Consider the following 15,029-nt stretch of genomic DNA (forward strand, 5'->3'; position numbering starts at 1 on the left):
GCAAGGAGGTCCAATCAGTCCATCCTAAAGGAAATCAACCCTGAGTGCTCATTGGAAGGACAGATAATGAAGGTGAAGCTCCAATATTTTGGCCACCTAATGCGAAGAGAAAACTCCCTGGAAAAGACCCTGATGCTGGGAAAGACTGAAGGCAAAAGGAGAAGGGGACGGCAGAGGATGAGATGGCTAGATAGCATCACGGATGCAATGAATATGAACTTGAGCACGCTCCGGGAGAGAGCGCAGGACAGGAAGGCCTGGAGTGCTCTGGTCCATGGGGTCACGAAGAGTCGGACACGACTGAATGACTGAACAACAACATGTTAGGCTGCAGTCCTAACTCAAAGGCGTGCCAGCTGTAGGAGGCTAGAATGAGGGTCAAATAACCTCCACTAGAAGAAATCCTCTTCTGCCAGCAGAAATCCTCTTCTGCCAGCTGGTCCCAGAGTTTTGCTGACCGAACAATTTTCCAGCAGAAGAGGATTTCCTTTGGCAGAAAAGCCGAAAAAGGGGAGCCGAGTTATGCACATCCAGACCTCTTCCAGACCAGGGACATCCGCACAAGGCCAGCACGCTTAGTCCAAGCTCAGGGCATTCCTCACTAAAGCCAATGGGAACTCCCAAAAGCCATGTCCCATTTCTCCCCTCCTTGCTTGAGCCACACCTACCATGAAATGACTGAGGTTAGGATGGAGCACAAACTACACCCAATCCCAGCACCCCCACCCCTGGACATAAGCCCCCCCAGGATGAAGAGCCCGCCCAGGATATAACCTCATTCAACTCAGAGGAGGGTCGGGCACGTGGCCGTGTCTCTGGGGCCTCCTTTCAAGCACACTTTTCACTCGCAAGGGGCAACACTGGTGATAGAAATGGCACTTTGCACAACACAGGGGAACATGAGACACCCCAGAGGGGGACATTGCAGGAACAGAAACACCCCAGAGCACGCAAGACAACTCTGCCCCCCTCTCCCAACACGTCTCTGTCCAGCACCCCTACATGCCGACCCCCAGAAACACAGCTGCCAGAAACAAACACCCCACCTGACACCTGGGGCTGCGGGAATGGGCGCCTCCCCAGAGGGGCTGTGGTGGGGCTTGCACATTGCACCTGCTCTAGCCCAGCTGTTGGCCTCAGTGAGCGGTGCCCGCCAATCCTGCCACCACTGCCAGGTGCGGATGCAGATGTTTCATTCGTTATGTTTCTGGACACCCTCTGCTAGCCAGGAATCAGCCATGGTGGAGGCCGGGCTGACCCCGCCACCAGGCAGAATGAGTCGAGCGTCTCGAGTGGCGGATTCTGGGTGGTGGTGGCGCGGAGTTGGAGGAGAGTGCTGTGGGCCATGTAGCCTGTCCTGCGCCCCCTAAGCTAGCCTGCTGCCTCATGTGTGCTGGAGGGCGCTGTCCCATTGCCAGTATGGAAGAATGGCTCCACAGCCTACCTAGCCGGCTTGCGCACATGGAATTGGAGGGGCACCACCCTGCTGTGTTCATCTCAGGTAGCATGTCTCAGGCCAACCCTGGGAGGTGGGATGTTGAGCCACAATTCTCCTCTGTAGGCATTCCTGACTTGTGTGGCGGATAACTTCCTCCTACAGAAAGTGGAGGAAGGAACTAGAGGATCAGCTACCCTTGACTTGACCCTAACCAACAGAGATGACTTAGTGGGTAAAGTAGCAGTTACAGGAATTTTGGGGGAAACTGACCATGTTATACTTGAGTTCTTGGTTCTAAAAGAAGGAAAAGCCGAGTGTAGCCAAACTGTACCCTGGATTTTAGGAAAGCCAATTTTAATAAACTCAAAACAATGATCAGTAAGGTACCATGGCAAGCGACACTAACGAGAAAAGGCGTCCAAGATGGGTGGGAGCTTTTAAAAAAGGAAATTCTGAAGGCACAATTACAAACAATTCCAACAAGAAGGCGGAAGGCAACAGGAGAAGCCAATGTGCCTTCACAAAAAGCTTAGAGATGACCTGAAAACAAAAAAGGACACCTATAGGAAGTGGAAGGAAGGCCAAGCTACAAAGGAAGAGTACAGGCAGGTAGCACAGAATTGCAGGGATGGTGTCAGGAAGGCTAAAGCTGAGAACGAGCTGAGGTTAGCGAGGGATGTGAAAAGCAACAAAAAGGCTTCCTTCAGCTCCATGCATAGTAAAAGGCAGAGGAAAGAAATGGTGGTTCCGCTAATAAATAAGGATGGCAAAATGATAACAGAGGACAAGAAAAGGCAGAAGTGCTCAATTCCTACTTCAGCTCAGTCTTCTCCTGAAAGAGGGTTTGTGACACCCCCACCCCTGGCAAAGGCGAAGTACAGGCTGAAGGAGCAGGATTGCAGCTTGAGATCGATAGGCATATGGTCAAGGAACACCTCATGACTTTGAATGGGTTCAGATCTCCAGGGCCAGATGAACTGCATCCTAGAGTAATAAAGGAGCTGGCAGAAGAACTCTCAGAACCGCTGTCCATTATCTTTGAGAAATGGAGCACGGGTGATGTGCCAGATGACTGGAGGAGGGCTAATGTTGTCCCTATCTTCAAAAAGGGCACAAAGGAGGAACCTGGGAACTACAGACCAGTCAGTCTGATGTCAATCCCTGGGAAAATTCTGGAGCAGATTACAAAGCAATCAAACTGTAAGTACCTTGAAAGCAATGCAGTGATCCTGCAAGATTACTCTGATCTCAAAGGCAAATGCTATTTTAGGCTGCATTAAGAGAAGTATAGCTTCCAAATCATGTGAAGTACTACTGCCCCTCTGCTCAGCACTGGTTACGCCTCATCTTGAGTACTGTGTCCATTTCTGGGCACCACACTTTAAGAAGGATGCAGGCAAGCTGGAGAGGGGTCAGAGGAGGTCAGCAAAGATGATCAGGGGACTGGAAACAAAGCCCTATGAAGAGATACTGAAAGAACTGGGCATGTTTAGCCTTGAGAAGAGAAGACTGAGGGGAGATATGATAGCACTCTTCAAATACTTGAAAGGTTGTCCCAGAGAGGAAGGCCAGGATCTCTTCTTGATCATCCCAGAGTGCAGGACACGGAAGAATGGGCTCAAGTGACAGGAAGCCAGATTCCGGCTGAACATCAGGAAAAACCTCCTGACTGTTAGAGCAATACAATGGAACCAATTACCTGGGGAGGTGGTGGGCTCTCCCACACTGGAGGCCTTCAAGACGAGGCTGGACAGCCATTTGTCAAGGATGCTCTGACTTGGATTCCTGCATTGAGCAGGGGGTTGGACTTGATGGTCTTGTAGGCCCCTTCCAACCCTACTATTCTATGATTCTAATGCTGGCCACATGTCACAGGGACTCTTAAAATTTTCTCAGCAAGCAAGGATTCTCATTTTTCTAGGCCACAGGTGAAATAGCACTTCCTCAGTTAGAACTCTTGACAAATTTGAAGCTTAGATTTTGAGGTGTGGATTTACACATCTTGAAATCCAATGTGCATGAGGGCGTTTCCACAAATTATTTTCAAATTCAGTCAAAATACGAACACACCAAGAAAATCACACCAACCATCATTCCAAGAGTGCTTTGCTTTCTGTAACTAATGCTGACATTTGAGCTTTAGAAATGACATTCCCTGTAGTCTTGTCACCGGACTTTAACCCCCCCGCCACGCCCACACACACAAAGTGAAAACTCAGGTTTTCTGTTAAAACTCAAAATCAAAATTTCCAGTATTTTGAAACGGAACCTTGAAGTGCGCATTTCTGCACACAAGTTTGAAACAGGGATTCACACACAAACTCTGCGTTTAAGTAGAGGGGCAAGGGTTTTATCACCCCACCCCAAGCTGACTTGGGTTCTCGATGCCAGCGCCACGGCTCCCCCTTTCCCACCAGCTGCTTTCCTTTCTTCTGCGGTTATAACATGGTGCATTTGATTTCTTCAGAATGTGTCCAAGAATTCTCACACGTCTGAGCTTTGAAGCTGCACTTGTTGAACTCCTCTGAGATTTCCAGAATGGTCTTCCCCTTGGTCTCGGGGAGGAAGAAACTGACATAGACAGCAGTTGAGACACAAACTGTGAAGAAAGGAAGAAAGCAGCAATACCCCAGACCTTCCTGAAGGGAAAAGAGAGGGAGAAGAGGCATTAGCAATCACGGCTGCACACAGGAGCGGCATCCTGCTTCCTAGCAAGGTCTGGGCCCCCTACATTCTCTCTGGAACTGTCACACATAAAGCCCCTGCCCAGGTGGGGTATGCACTTCACTTTGGTGCTTTTATTGGAGCATCTGCAAGGTCATCCCCTTAAGCACATGGCTGCCAGGCTTTCTTTAAGGCTTCCCCTTCACATATTGAAAAGGGGCTGGACTGCGCGTGTGTGCGCCCTTGTGGTTGCCGCTTGTGTCAATCAGCGGTCTGCAAATCCAGCTTCTGAGTACGCCAGAAAAGCATGTTTCTCCCCATCAGGGGAAAAGCTGGCGTGTGCCTAGAATGTGGCAAGTGCAGGTTCCCTGCTGTGTTTACATCTGTATTCATCCAAATGTATCACTTCTATGGATGGGATCCAGGGGCAGGGAGCTGGGGGGCAGAGAGGGGGAAGCGATCTTTTCTGTGGGGCAGTCTGAACAGATAGGGATTACCTCCTCCTCTTAGTTGCCAGGCAGGGTCACGTGTGATAAATGAACACCAGTGGGAGAGGCTCCCCTCACCTCCCAGACTGGTTCCGGAACACTGGAAAGTTCCTAAAGCAGTCATGGAATAACAATCTCCAAACTTCAAGACAGGAAACACAAGCTCCAGGAAAGAAGGAAATCCTGAGGCACCCCAACTGCTCTCCAAGCCATTTACGGTAGTGGATCTCCCCGCGCCCCCCTTTGTTCAAGCCCAGTTCTGGGGGGCACACAGGCAGTGGAGAGGTCAAGCCCAGAATTCTGACCTAATCCTGCACTGTGGGTTACAAACATCAAACTTGCCTTAGACATGCAGTGATGATGCCTAAACACTTCCTGGCATGGACCTACTCCTGTTTTGAAACAAATGAATTTCAATTTTTTACACTGCTTGCTTATAAAGAAGTATTTTCTACATCAAGAGTATGTTCCTAATGGCGATTGCTATGTCCCAACAGAATTAGATAACACAGATAAAGTGGGTACGCATAGACAGTGAACACAAAACAAGGAGACTTGTGGGTATGCTCACAATGCAGTATGAAATCCTGTAACTTTTCTTTAAACAAACACACAGGCAAGTGGCTCACTGGAAAATGGTCAGTTCCTGCAATGGGGTGTGTGTGTGTAAATGGTGAGGGACCCCAGGACCTGTTTTGGGACTGGTGCCTGGAAACTTGTTCATGAATGATCTGGAGTTGGGGGGAGCAGTGAGGATGCCACAGTTGCTGATGGCACCAAATTATTTAAGGTGGTTAAAACAAAAAGGATCTCCCCAAACTTTGGCAATCTGCATCAAAATGGCAAATGTGGTTCAATGAAAGCAAATCTAAAGTGATGCACATTGGGACAAAGCGTCCCAACTTCATGTGTAGGTTCATGGGGTCTGAGCTGGTGGTGACTGACCGAGAAAGAGAGCCTGGGCCTGTGGTTGACAGCTTGTCAACCCAAGCATGCGGCTACTGTGAAAAAGGCAAATTCCATCATGAAAGGGATCAAAAATTAACTTGCCAAGCTCATAAGGCCAGCGACAGCGACCTGTGGAATGCTGCATCCCAGCCTGGTCACTCCACCACAAAAAGGCTATTGCAGAACTGGAAAAGGTGCAGCGAAGGGCAACCAGAATGACGAGGGGTTGGAGCAACTCTCCTAGGAGAGTTTCCGCCTCCCAGCCGTGTCTGTTTCCCGCCTCCCAGCTGAGCAGAGCAGAGCAGAGCAGAGCAAGCTGCTCCAGGGACTACAGAAGCAAGCAAGCTCCCAGAGAGCGAGCGACCAGAGCGAGTGAACAGGGGGAGCAAACAGGACTTGGCCAGGGGAGTTTGGCAGGGGAGGTCAAGGAGGAGGCCCCTAACATTTTTTTTTCATTTCTCATTTTATTTTTAACTAACTTTTTTCCATTTATTTGTCTTGTAACACACACTTTCACACCAAGTGGGACTCTGCTTTTAACCTCTACTGAGTAGAGGAACAGGCACAGGCTAGTCTAGAACAATCACAAAGCTAGACACAAAAAGGGAAAAGAGGCTATGGAAGGACAGGACTCTCCAGTGGTGGGGACCTGCCAGGTGTGTGCAATGTTTGTTTTCTTGCCTGAGAACAACATGGCCTACACCTGCAACAAGTGCAAGTTGATCACGCTGCTGGAAGAAAAAGTAAGTGGACTGGAGCGGCGACTGTCGACCCTCCGGAGAGTAAGAGAACACGAAGAGTTCTTGGACAGAATGGGGGAACTACAGCAGCAAAGGGAAGACCAGAAGCTTGAAGAGCAACAGCAAGATGAGGCAGAAGTGGGAAATGCTGAGGTGAAGAAAAATGGAGTAGAGGATACTCCTTGGAAAAGGGTGACAGTTAAGATAAGAAGAACTAGACGCCTCTCTGCACGAGTGGAAGCAGTGGAGCTGTGGAACCGATTCCAGGTACTTGAGGATGAGACTGGAGGACAGCCTGCAGAGGAAGAATCACAGGGGAACCTGCATGAGAGTGAGCAAGAGGCTAAAGGTCAGTCAAACAGAGGCGATGAAACCCAGGCCTACAAGAAGAAGAAGAGTGGTAGTAGTGGGAGACTCCTTGCTGCGTGGGATCGAGACCCAAGTATGTCGCGAAGATCCGTGGACTCGCCAGGTATGCTGTCTCCCGGGAGGACGGATTAGAGACATGACTGAAAGGTTGCCTGCACTCATGAAGCCCACTGACAGGTATCCCTTTTTTCTCATCCATGTGGGAACAAATGATACCGCCAAGCGGAGCTACGAAGAGATCACGTCAGACTTTGAAGCTTTGGGAAGGAAACTCCAGAACTTTGGGGCCCAGATAGTTTTCTCATCCATCCTTCCAGTAGTTAGAAGAGGGATAGAAAGGGAACAAAAAATACTCCGTGTGAATGACTGGCTACGAAGGTGGTGCCAACGAGAGAGAATTGGATTCTGGGACCACGGGCTATACTTCCTGGAAGATGGGCTGTTGGCAAGGGACAGGTTGCACCTCACAAAGGATGGGAAAAATGTGTTTGGCCACAGCATGAAGAACTTCATCAGGAGGGCTTTAAACTGAATCCTACATGGAAGGGAGATGTAATGTTGGGGGTAACAATGGACATAGGCGCATGCACTGCAACGGAGAGACAGCTCTGATAGCGCCCAATAATAGTCTTCAGACACATGTAGGAAGAAAGCCAGACTATGAAGCACATGGTCTTCGATGTCTATATACTAATGCCCAGACTATGGGAAACAAACAGAACGAACTTGAACTCTTAATACAGGAGGGAAATTATGACTTGATAGGTATAACTGAGACTTGGTGGGATGACTCTCATGACTGGAATACAGCAATTGAAGGATGTAAGTTGTTCAAAAAGAACAGGAGGAACAGAAAGGGAGGTGGGGTAGCACTGTATGTGAAAAATATACATACAGGAGGAGGAGCTTGGTAGCCCCATCGAGAGCATCTGGGTTGAAATAAATGGAGCAAAGAATAAAAGGAACCTGGTGGTCGGAGTCTACTACCGGCCACCCAATCAAGGAGAAGACAAGGATGAAACTTTTGAAAAGCAAATAGCCAGTGTTTTAAGGAAGCATGATGTAGTAGTAATGGGGGACTTCAATTTCCCCTATATTTGTTGGGAGACAAATTCTGCAAAACATGGCCCCTCCAGGAAATTCCTGACTTGTGTGGCGGATAACTTCCTCCTACAGAAAGTAGAGGAAGGAACTAGAGGATCAGCTATCCTTGACTTCATCCTAACCAACAGAGATGACTTAGTGGGTAAAGTAGCAGTTACAGGAACTCTGGGGGAAAGCGACCATGTTGTACTTGAGTTCTTGGCTCTAAGGGAAGCAAAAGCCGAGGGTAGTCAAACGCGTACCCTGGATTTTAGGAAAGCTGATTTTAATAAACTCAGAACAATGATCAGTAAGGTCCCATGGCAAGCGACGCTAACGAGAAAAGGAGTCCAAGGTGGGTGGGAGCTTTTAAAAAAGGAAATTCTCAAGGCACAATCACAAACAATTGCAACAAGAAGAAAAGGTGGAAGACAACAGAAGAAGCCAATGTGGCTTCACAAAAAGCTTAGAGATGACCTGAAAACATAAAAGGACACATATAGGCAGTGGAAAGAAGGCCAAGTAACAAAGGAAGAGTACAGGCAAGTAGCACAGAATTGCAGGGATGGCGTCAGGAAGGCTAAAGCTGAGAACGAGCTGAGGTTAGTGAGGGATGCTAAAAGCAACAAAAAGGCTTTCTTCAGCTCCGTGCATTGTAAAAGGCAGAGGAAAGCAATGGTGGTTCAGCTATTAAATAAGGATGGCAAAACGATAACGGATGACAAAGAAAAGGCAGAGGTGCTCAATTCCTACTTTAGCTCAGTCTTCTCCCAAAAGAGGGTCTATGACCCCCCTGACAAAGGCGAAGTTCAGGCTGAAGGGGCAGGATTGCAGCTTGAGATCGACAGGCATATGGTCAAGGAACACCTCATTACTTTGAATGAGTTCAAATCTCCAGGGCCAGATGAACTGAGTCATAAAGAGTCATAAAGGAACTGGCAGAAGAACTCTCAGAACCACTGTCTATTCTCTTTGAGAAATCATGGAGGACGGTGGAAGTGCCAGATGACTGGAGGAGGGCTAACGTTGTCCCTATCTTCAAAAAGGGCAAAAAGGAGGAACCTGGGAACTACAGACCAGTCAGTCTGACATCAATCCCTGGGAAAATTCTGGAGCAGATGATAAAGCAATCCATCTGGAAGCACCTTGACAACAATGCCGTGATTACTCGAAGCCAACATGGATTTGTCAAAAACAAGTCCTGCCAGACAAATCTGATCTCATTTTTTGATCAAGTAACCTCCCTTGTAGACCGTGGGAATGCTGTAGACATCATATACCTCGACTTCAGCAAAGCTTTCGACAAAGTGCCCCATGATCTCCTGATGAGCAAACTAGCTCAAAGTGGGCTAGATGAAACAACGATCCGGTGGATCCACAGTTGGCTAGAGAATCGGACTCAAAGAGTGCTTCTCAATGGGACCTTCTCCATCTGGGGAGAGGTAATGAGTGGGGTACCGCAGGGCTCAGTCCTGGGCCCAGTGCTCTTCAACATTTGTATTAATGACTTGGAGGAGGAGGTGCAGGGAATGCTGATCACATTTGCAGATGACACAAAATAGAGCGGGATAGCTAATACTTTGGAAGACAGAAACAAAATTCAAAGTGATCTGGATAGACTGGAGCGCTGGGCAGAAAACAACAGAATGACATTTAATAGGGAGAAATGCCAAGTTCTGCACCTAGCAAAAAGAAACAAAAATGCACCCTTACAAGATTGGGGATACTTGGCTCAACAACACTACAAGCGAGAAGGATCTTGGAATTGTTGTCGATCACAAGCTGAATATGAGCCAACAATGTGATGTGGCTGCAAAAAAGGCAAATGCTGTTTTGGGCTGCATTCATAGAAGCATCGCTTCCAAATCCCAGGAAGTACTAGTTCCCCTCTACTCAGCACTGGTTAGGCCTCATCTGGAGTACTGTGTCCAGTTCTGGGCACCACACTTGAAGAAGGATGCAGACAAACTGGAGAGGGGTCAGAGGAGGGCAACAAAGATGATCAGGGGACTGGAAACAAAGCCTTATGAAGAGAGACTAAAAGAACTGGGCATGTTTTGTCTTGGGAAGGGAAGACTGAGGGGAGATAGGATAGCGCTCTTCAAGTCCTCGAAAGACTGTCACAGAGAAGGCCAGGATCTCTTGTCGATCATCCCAGAGTGCAGGACACGGAATTATGGGCTCAAGTGACAGGAAGCCAGATTCCGGCTGAACATCAGGAAAAACTTCCTGCCTGTTAGAGCAAGACGACAATGGAACCAATGACCTGGGGAGACGGTGGGCTCTCCCACACTGGAGGCATTCAAGTCGAGGCTGGACAGCCATCTGTCAGGGATGCTCTGACTTGGATTCCTGCATTGAGCAGGGGGTTAGACTTGGCCTTGTAGGCCCCTTCCAACCCTACTATTTTATGATTCTAGGAGGCAAAGTTACAATATTTGGGACTATTTAATTATGGAAAAAGGTGAAGGAGGCATATGATAAGAGCTGTATAAAAGTATAAATGGTGTAGAGAAAGTGGGCAGGGAGATTTCTCTCTCTCTCTCTCTCTCTCTCTCATAATACTAGACCCTAATAGGGTCATCTAAAGAAGCTGAGTGGTGGGACACTCAGCACAGGTAAAAGGAAGGTCTTCACACAGCACATGGAGCTTCTCCACACCAGGCTTTTTATCCCACAACTTACTGGGGCTTCCAGATTCTTTGTGGGATTAAGATCGGCTCCTTACACGGGCTGACATGGGAGTTTTTTCCAGGGACTTCTACATGTTTCATTAGACAGCCACTAGATGGCACTGTGGTATAGTGGAACTGCGCAATTACACATGGCCATTAAAGCAGATTAACATTCATTACCACATTATCCTCAACCATTTTAAAACTGGGATAAAGGTCAGAAAGTGTGGGAGACACCCCGGAGGTTGATGACGTCTTGTAAAGGACTTGCAAATGTCTGTGAGTGACCAATCACAGGTGCCAATAAAAGCCTGGTGGAGAAATGCACATGGTATCAGAATTCGCCACCAGAAGTGATAGTCATCAATTTGGACAGTTTTAAAAAGGGATTAGCCAAATTCATGGAAGAGACTGCTATCAATGGCTGCTAGTCATCATGGCTATATATTACCTCCAGTATCAGAGGCAGACTGGAAAGCTATCTCACAACATCATGATATTTTAATGGCCCTAAAGGAAGTCTTGCATTACTGTGGCATCTGGCATTTTTCTACCAGTTGCTGGAGAACTGCTATTGCACTCATGTGTCCTGCTTGTGTCTTTCCATTGGGGCATCTGTTTGGCCACTGTGGGAACAGAATGGTGGACTAGAGAGGCCTGTGGACTATCCAACACAGCTCTTATGCTCTTCTAGGTAAATGATGGTTATAAAATGATTTTCCAGAGACAGTATCTTTTATTCCTATTCTCTGCTTTCTGTTCTTTAACCAGATACCAATCCATAAGAGGACCTCTCGTATCCCATGACTGCTAGGTTCACTCAGCAGTCAGTGAGGCGTCATCAAAAGTCTTTTGGAAGTCCACGTAAGTGTCTACCACAGGGAAACAAAACTCACGCAGCATTTAACATCAAATATCCCCAAATAAATTTGCCAACTTCTTGGTGATGTCTGCAGATTGAATGAGGAGAGAATTTGTTGTTATTCGGTCAAGTCGCTTCCGACTCTTCGTGACTTCATGGACCAGCCCACGCCAGAGCTTCCTGTCAGCCGTCGCCACCCCCAGCTCCCCCAAGGTCGAGTCCGTCACCTCCAGAATATCATCCATCCACCTTGCCCTTGGTCGGCCCCTCTTCCTTTTGCCTTCCGCTTTCCCTAGCATCAGCATCTTCTCCAGGGTGTCCTGTCTTCTCATGATGTGGCCAAAGTACTTCAGTTTTGCCTTTAATATCATTCCCTCCGGTGAGCAGTCTGGCTTTATTTCCCGGAGTATGGAATGGTTTGATCTTCTTGGAAGACATCACTGACAAACAAAAACCAGAAGAGCTGCAAAACCGGGCTGAATGCAAAAAAAGAAGGCGTTCGCAGACATCTTTTGAAAATCAACTCGGTGCATTTTGGAGTGAAGAGTTCTTTCTTCAGGGACAATCTTACCTACCCAAATTCTAGAGACAGGCTAAGCCAGGGACATGATGGGGTGAGAGAGACAGCCGCTCCCTCTGGAAGCTGACTTGGCCTGTTCCTAGATTTCCAATAAGCAAGACTGGCCCTCCTGAAGAAGAAGCTCTTTGTTCTGAAACATGAGAGGAAATGTATCTCCCCTGGACATGGGCAATCTCTGAAGTTTGGCACTTCTGAGTGTTGGTGCTCAACACTTGGCCAGGCTCCCTGGAGGAATTTGAGGGAAGAGACTTCTGGAGATACAAGATTCGGCTACTGGGCGGTATAGAAATGAAATAAATAAAATAATAAGATTCAGTCCTTTTTCTTCACACCATGAATTGCACATTGTATTAGTAAATTGGTAGCACGAATGCCAGAGGGTCTCCATAACCCTCTCCATGTAGCCAAGCTTGAGCCGGCGCCATTCAGTTTCCAGGCAGTGAGGTTTAAAAGATCTGGAACATCCTGATCCCTGGATGAGCAGGTCCTCCTGCAGAGGAAAACAGCATGGGACCTATGTACTTATGAGATTCTCCAGGGCTGCTGTGAAGGCTACTGGGAAACAAACCGGAGGAGTGCCACAAGGCATGTTCCAAAGGCTTCAGGAGATCTGAAGTCAACAAAGAATCTGTAGGATATATACAGATCTATTCTCAGGGCAACGACTGGGAACAGACTAGCTGGAAGTTCTCCAGGCTCAGCTGTCATCCTGACTGATCTTCTTGCTTAGCTGTCATGTTTGTCTCTTCAGTGACATGCTCCATTTTTATGGATGACAAGTGACGTTCCACCTCATCAGCATTCTGCACACTTCTCTGTAGACTGTTGACAGTGTCATACCACATATGTTTTTGTGAAGACATAGTGTGAATTAGAGCACTTTTTCCTTTTGTCTGTCTTTGGGCAGCCATAATGCCAGGCGACTTTCCCAGACCTCCATCCGCTTTATGCCCTTCTGGGTGTCTAAACTGGACCAGGTTCCTTGAGTCACCTCATCCCTCACCTGGCAAGTTGGTGTCCCTCATTATTATAGCCCAAGAGACCCAGGGTTAGTCACCATAGCCATCTTCTCCTGACACAGTTGTATCTGTTCATGGTGCCAGCGCACTTTGTGGGCCTGGGAATAGTAGGCAATGGAGATCTCTGGCTTGGAATTGGACATCCTGGCAAGAGACCATCATGGCCGGTTTTGTGAGTGACATGAGGTCAGCATGGTGGCCTTTTAAGTTCCTGGAGTCCATCTTCTGATTCTCTGAATACGCTTCTCCTGATAGTAACATCTTGTTGATCTGGGTGTTAGTTTCTTTTCACAAGTGTAGAAATGTCTGGTTTGGAGTATCAGGGCTGTGAGTAACAGTCTGAGGTGACAGGAGCCAAGAACCAGAAGCTGTTGAACAAGTCAGCTGCCAGGACCAAAGAACAAGTCAGGATGGAGATCAAACAACCATGAGGCAGGATTGCGGAACAAGCTACCACTTAGGATTGAATAAGCAAGGATACAAGAGTACACCAGAGTCCACGAAGATGTTGTTGCTCAAGCAAGGCTCAGCTGGAACAAGAAGCCCTTTATATGCCTTCCTGCCAAGAAGGATGGCAAGGCCAGCCTGGGTGGGCAAGTCAGTCACAAAAAAGGCTGTTACCTGCAGCCCACTGAGCAACCACACACTGATCCAGCAGTTGCAAACACAGAGGGTGCTCTTGCTTTTTTGTTTATCATAAAACCCTGGTTCTGGAGACAGTGAACCATGTGTTTTACATCCTGCTTCCCAGAAGGAGAATGGTTGACCAGATGAAGAATTAGGACATCATCCAGGACAGGGAAAAAGGAAATCCCTTGCAGCTGAAAATGGGCTACCAAATACCTCTGAGAAGTGCCATGGGGCAAAAGAAATGCCACAGGGGAGGCCATCTATGGCTGTGATGGGGGAGGATGGCCCCTTGGCTTCCTCACTGTCCCGAGATGGCAGAGGCACTCTGTGTAACGTGCATGGTAGGAAGCCATGGAAGCCATCCTGTGGAGGAGAGGGAAAGGCTGGACACTGGAACCCTTACAGAGGCACCAACACGGCTTCCCTGTGCCAAGCCTAGGGACAGGGAACGAACTCCTGACAGGTGGGGGTGGCAAGAGCCCAGAGCCGACTGCTGAGCCAAGCATTACACTGAAGAACACAAAGGAGGAGACAAGACAGTGCAGGTGGGTCCTAATAAAGGTAAAGACAGTAGGGAAGTGGGAAGGTGCAACACCCAGGGACTCTGATGTCTATATACAAATGCATGGAGCGTGGGAAACAAACAGGATGAAGTTGAAATCCTAATACAAGATGGTAAGTACATTCTGATAGGTATCACCGACACTTGGAATATAGCCATCAAAGGGTATATCTTGTTCAAAAGGAATAGACCCAACGGGAAGGGAGAGGAAGTAGTGTTACATGTAAGGAGTGTATATGGAATGTATGTACCTGGCTGGAAATTCATGATCCTGAGAATGGAAGTCCTGTTGAAAGCATCTGAGTAAAGACGGAGGGAGGGAGGAGCAGGGGTGATCTTGTTGTGGCAGTTTGCTACAGACCGCCCAGCCAGCTGGGGGACATGGGTGGTGCTTTCCTGGAACAGATGACAAAACTTTCACAGAAGCAAGCAATAGTAGTAATGGGGGATGTCAGCTATCCTGACATCTGCTGGAAGTCTAACTCTGCAAGGAATGGAACATCCAATAGGTTTTTGACTTGTCTTGCTGACAACTTCCTCTCTCAGAGTGGAAGAAGGAACAAGGGGATCTGCTGCCCTGGCCTTAATCCTGACCAGCAGGGAAGCAATGGTACATGAAGTGAAAGTGGCAGGAACCGTAGGGGAAAGTGACCTTGTCATCTTGGAATGTGTGCTAGAGACGGCTGTGAAAGCTGAGCTTAGTCTGATGTGTACCTTGGACTTTAAGAAAGGCAATTTCAGGAAGCTCAGGGAAATGTTGGGTGGGATCCCATGGCTAGAAATCCTGAAGGAAAAAGGAGTTCAAGAAGGATGGGAGATCCTGAAAACTGAAATATTGAAGGCACAATAACAAACTATTCCTGTGAGAAGGAAAAACGGGGGACATTTAAAGAAGCCTGTGTGGTTGCAAGGGAACTCTACGAAGAGCTGATGGGTCAAAAGGAGGTGGAAGGTGGGACATATTACCAAGG

The 15,029-nt window shown here is 47.9% G+C and overlaps 1 protein-coding gene across 3 annotated transcripts in view; it reads right to left on the reverse strand.

The window, feature by feature from the left end:
- Positions 1 to 1,768: 1,768 nt before the first annotated feature.
- Positions 1,769 to 15,029, reverse strand: part of LOC146336361 (solute carrier family 2, facilitated glucose transporter member 11-like) — a 38,314-nt gene continuing 25,053 nt past the window's right edge. For 2 of the 3 annotated variants that reach the window (XM_084820002.1, XM_084820004.1), the window contains exon 11: positions 3,421 to 4,077. In XM_084820002.1, the coding sequence (XP_084676128.1) occupies positions 3,877 to 4,077 (201 nt within the window). In that variant the 3' untranslated portion in view covers positions 3,421 to 3,876. Of the gene's footprint in view, positions 4,078 to 15,029 lie in introns of all 3 variants that reach the window. The other variant, XM_084820005.1, reaches the window with a different exon arrangement.

The sequence above is a fragment of the Heloderma suspectum genome, chromosome 13 (assembly GCF_057233095.1).
Source record: "Heloderma suspectum isolate Gila_16-S chromosome 13, 16-S_ref, whole genome shotgun sequence".
Classification (NCBI taxonomy): domain Eukaryota; kingdom Metazoa; phylum Chordata; class Lepidosauria; order Squamata; family Helodermatidae; genus Heloderma; species Heloderma suspectum.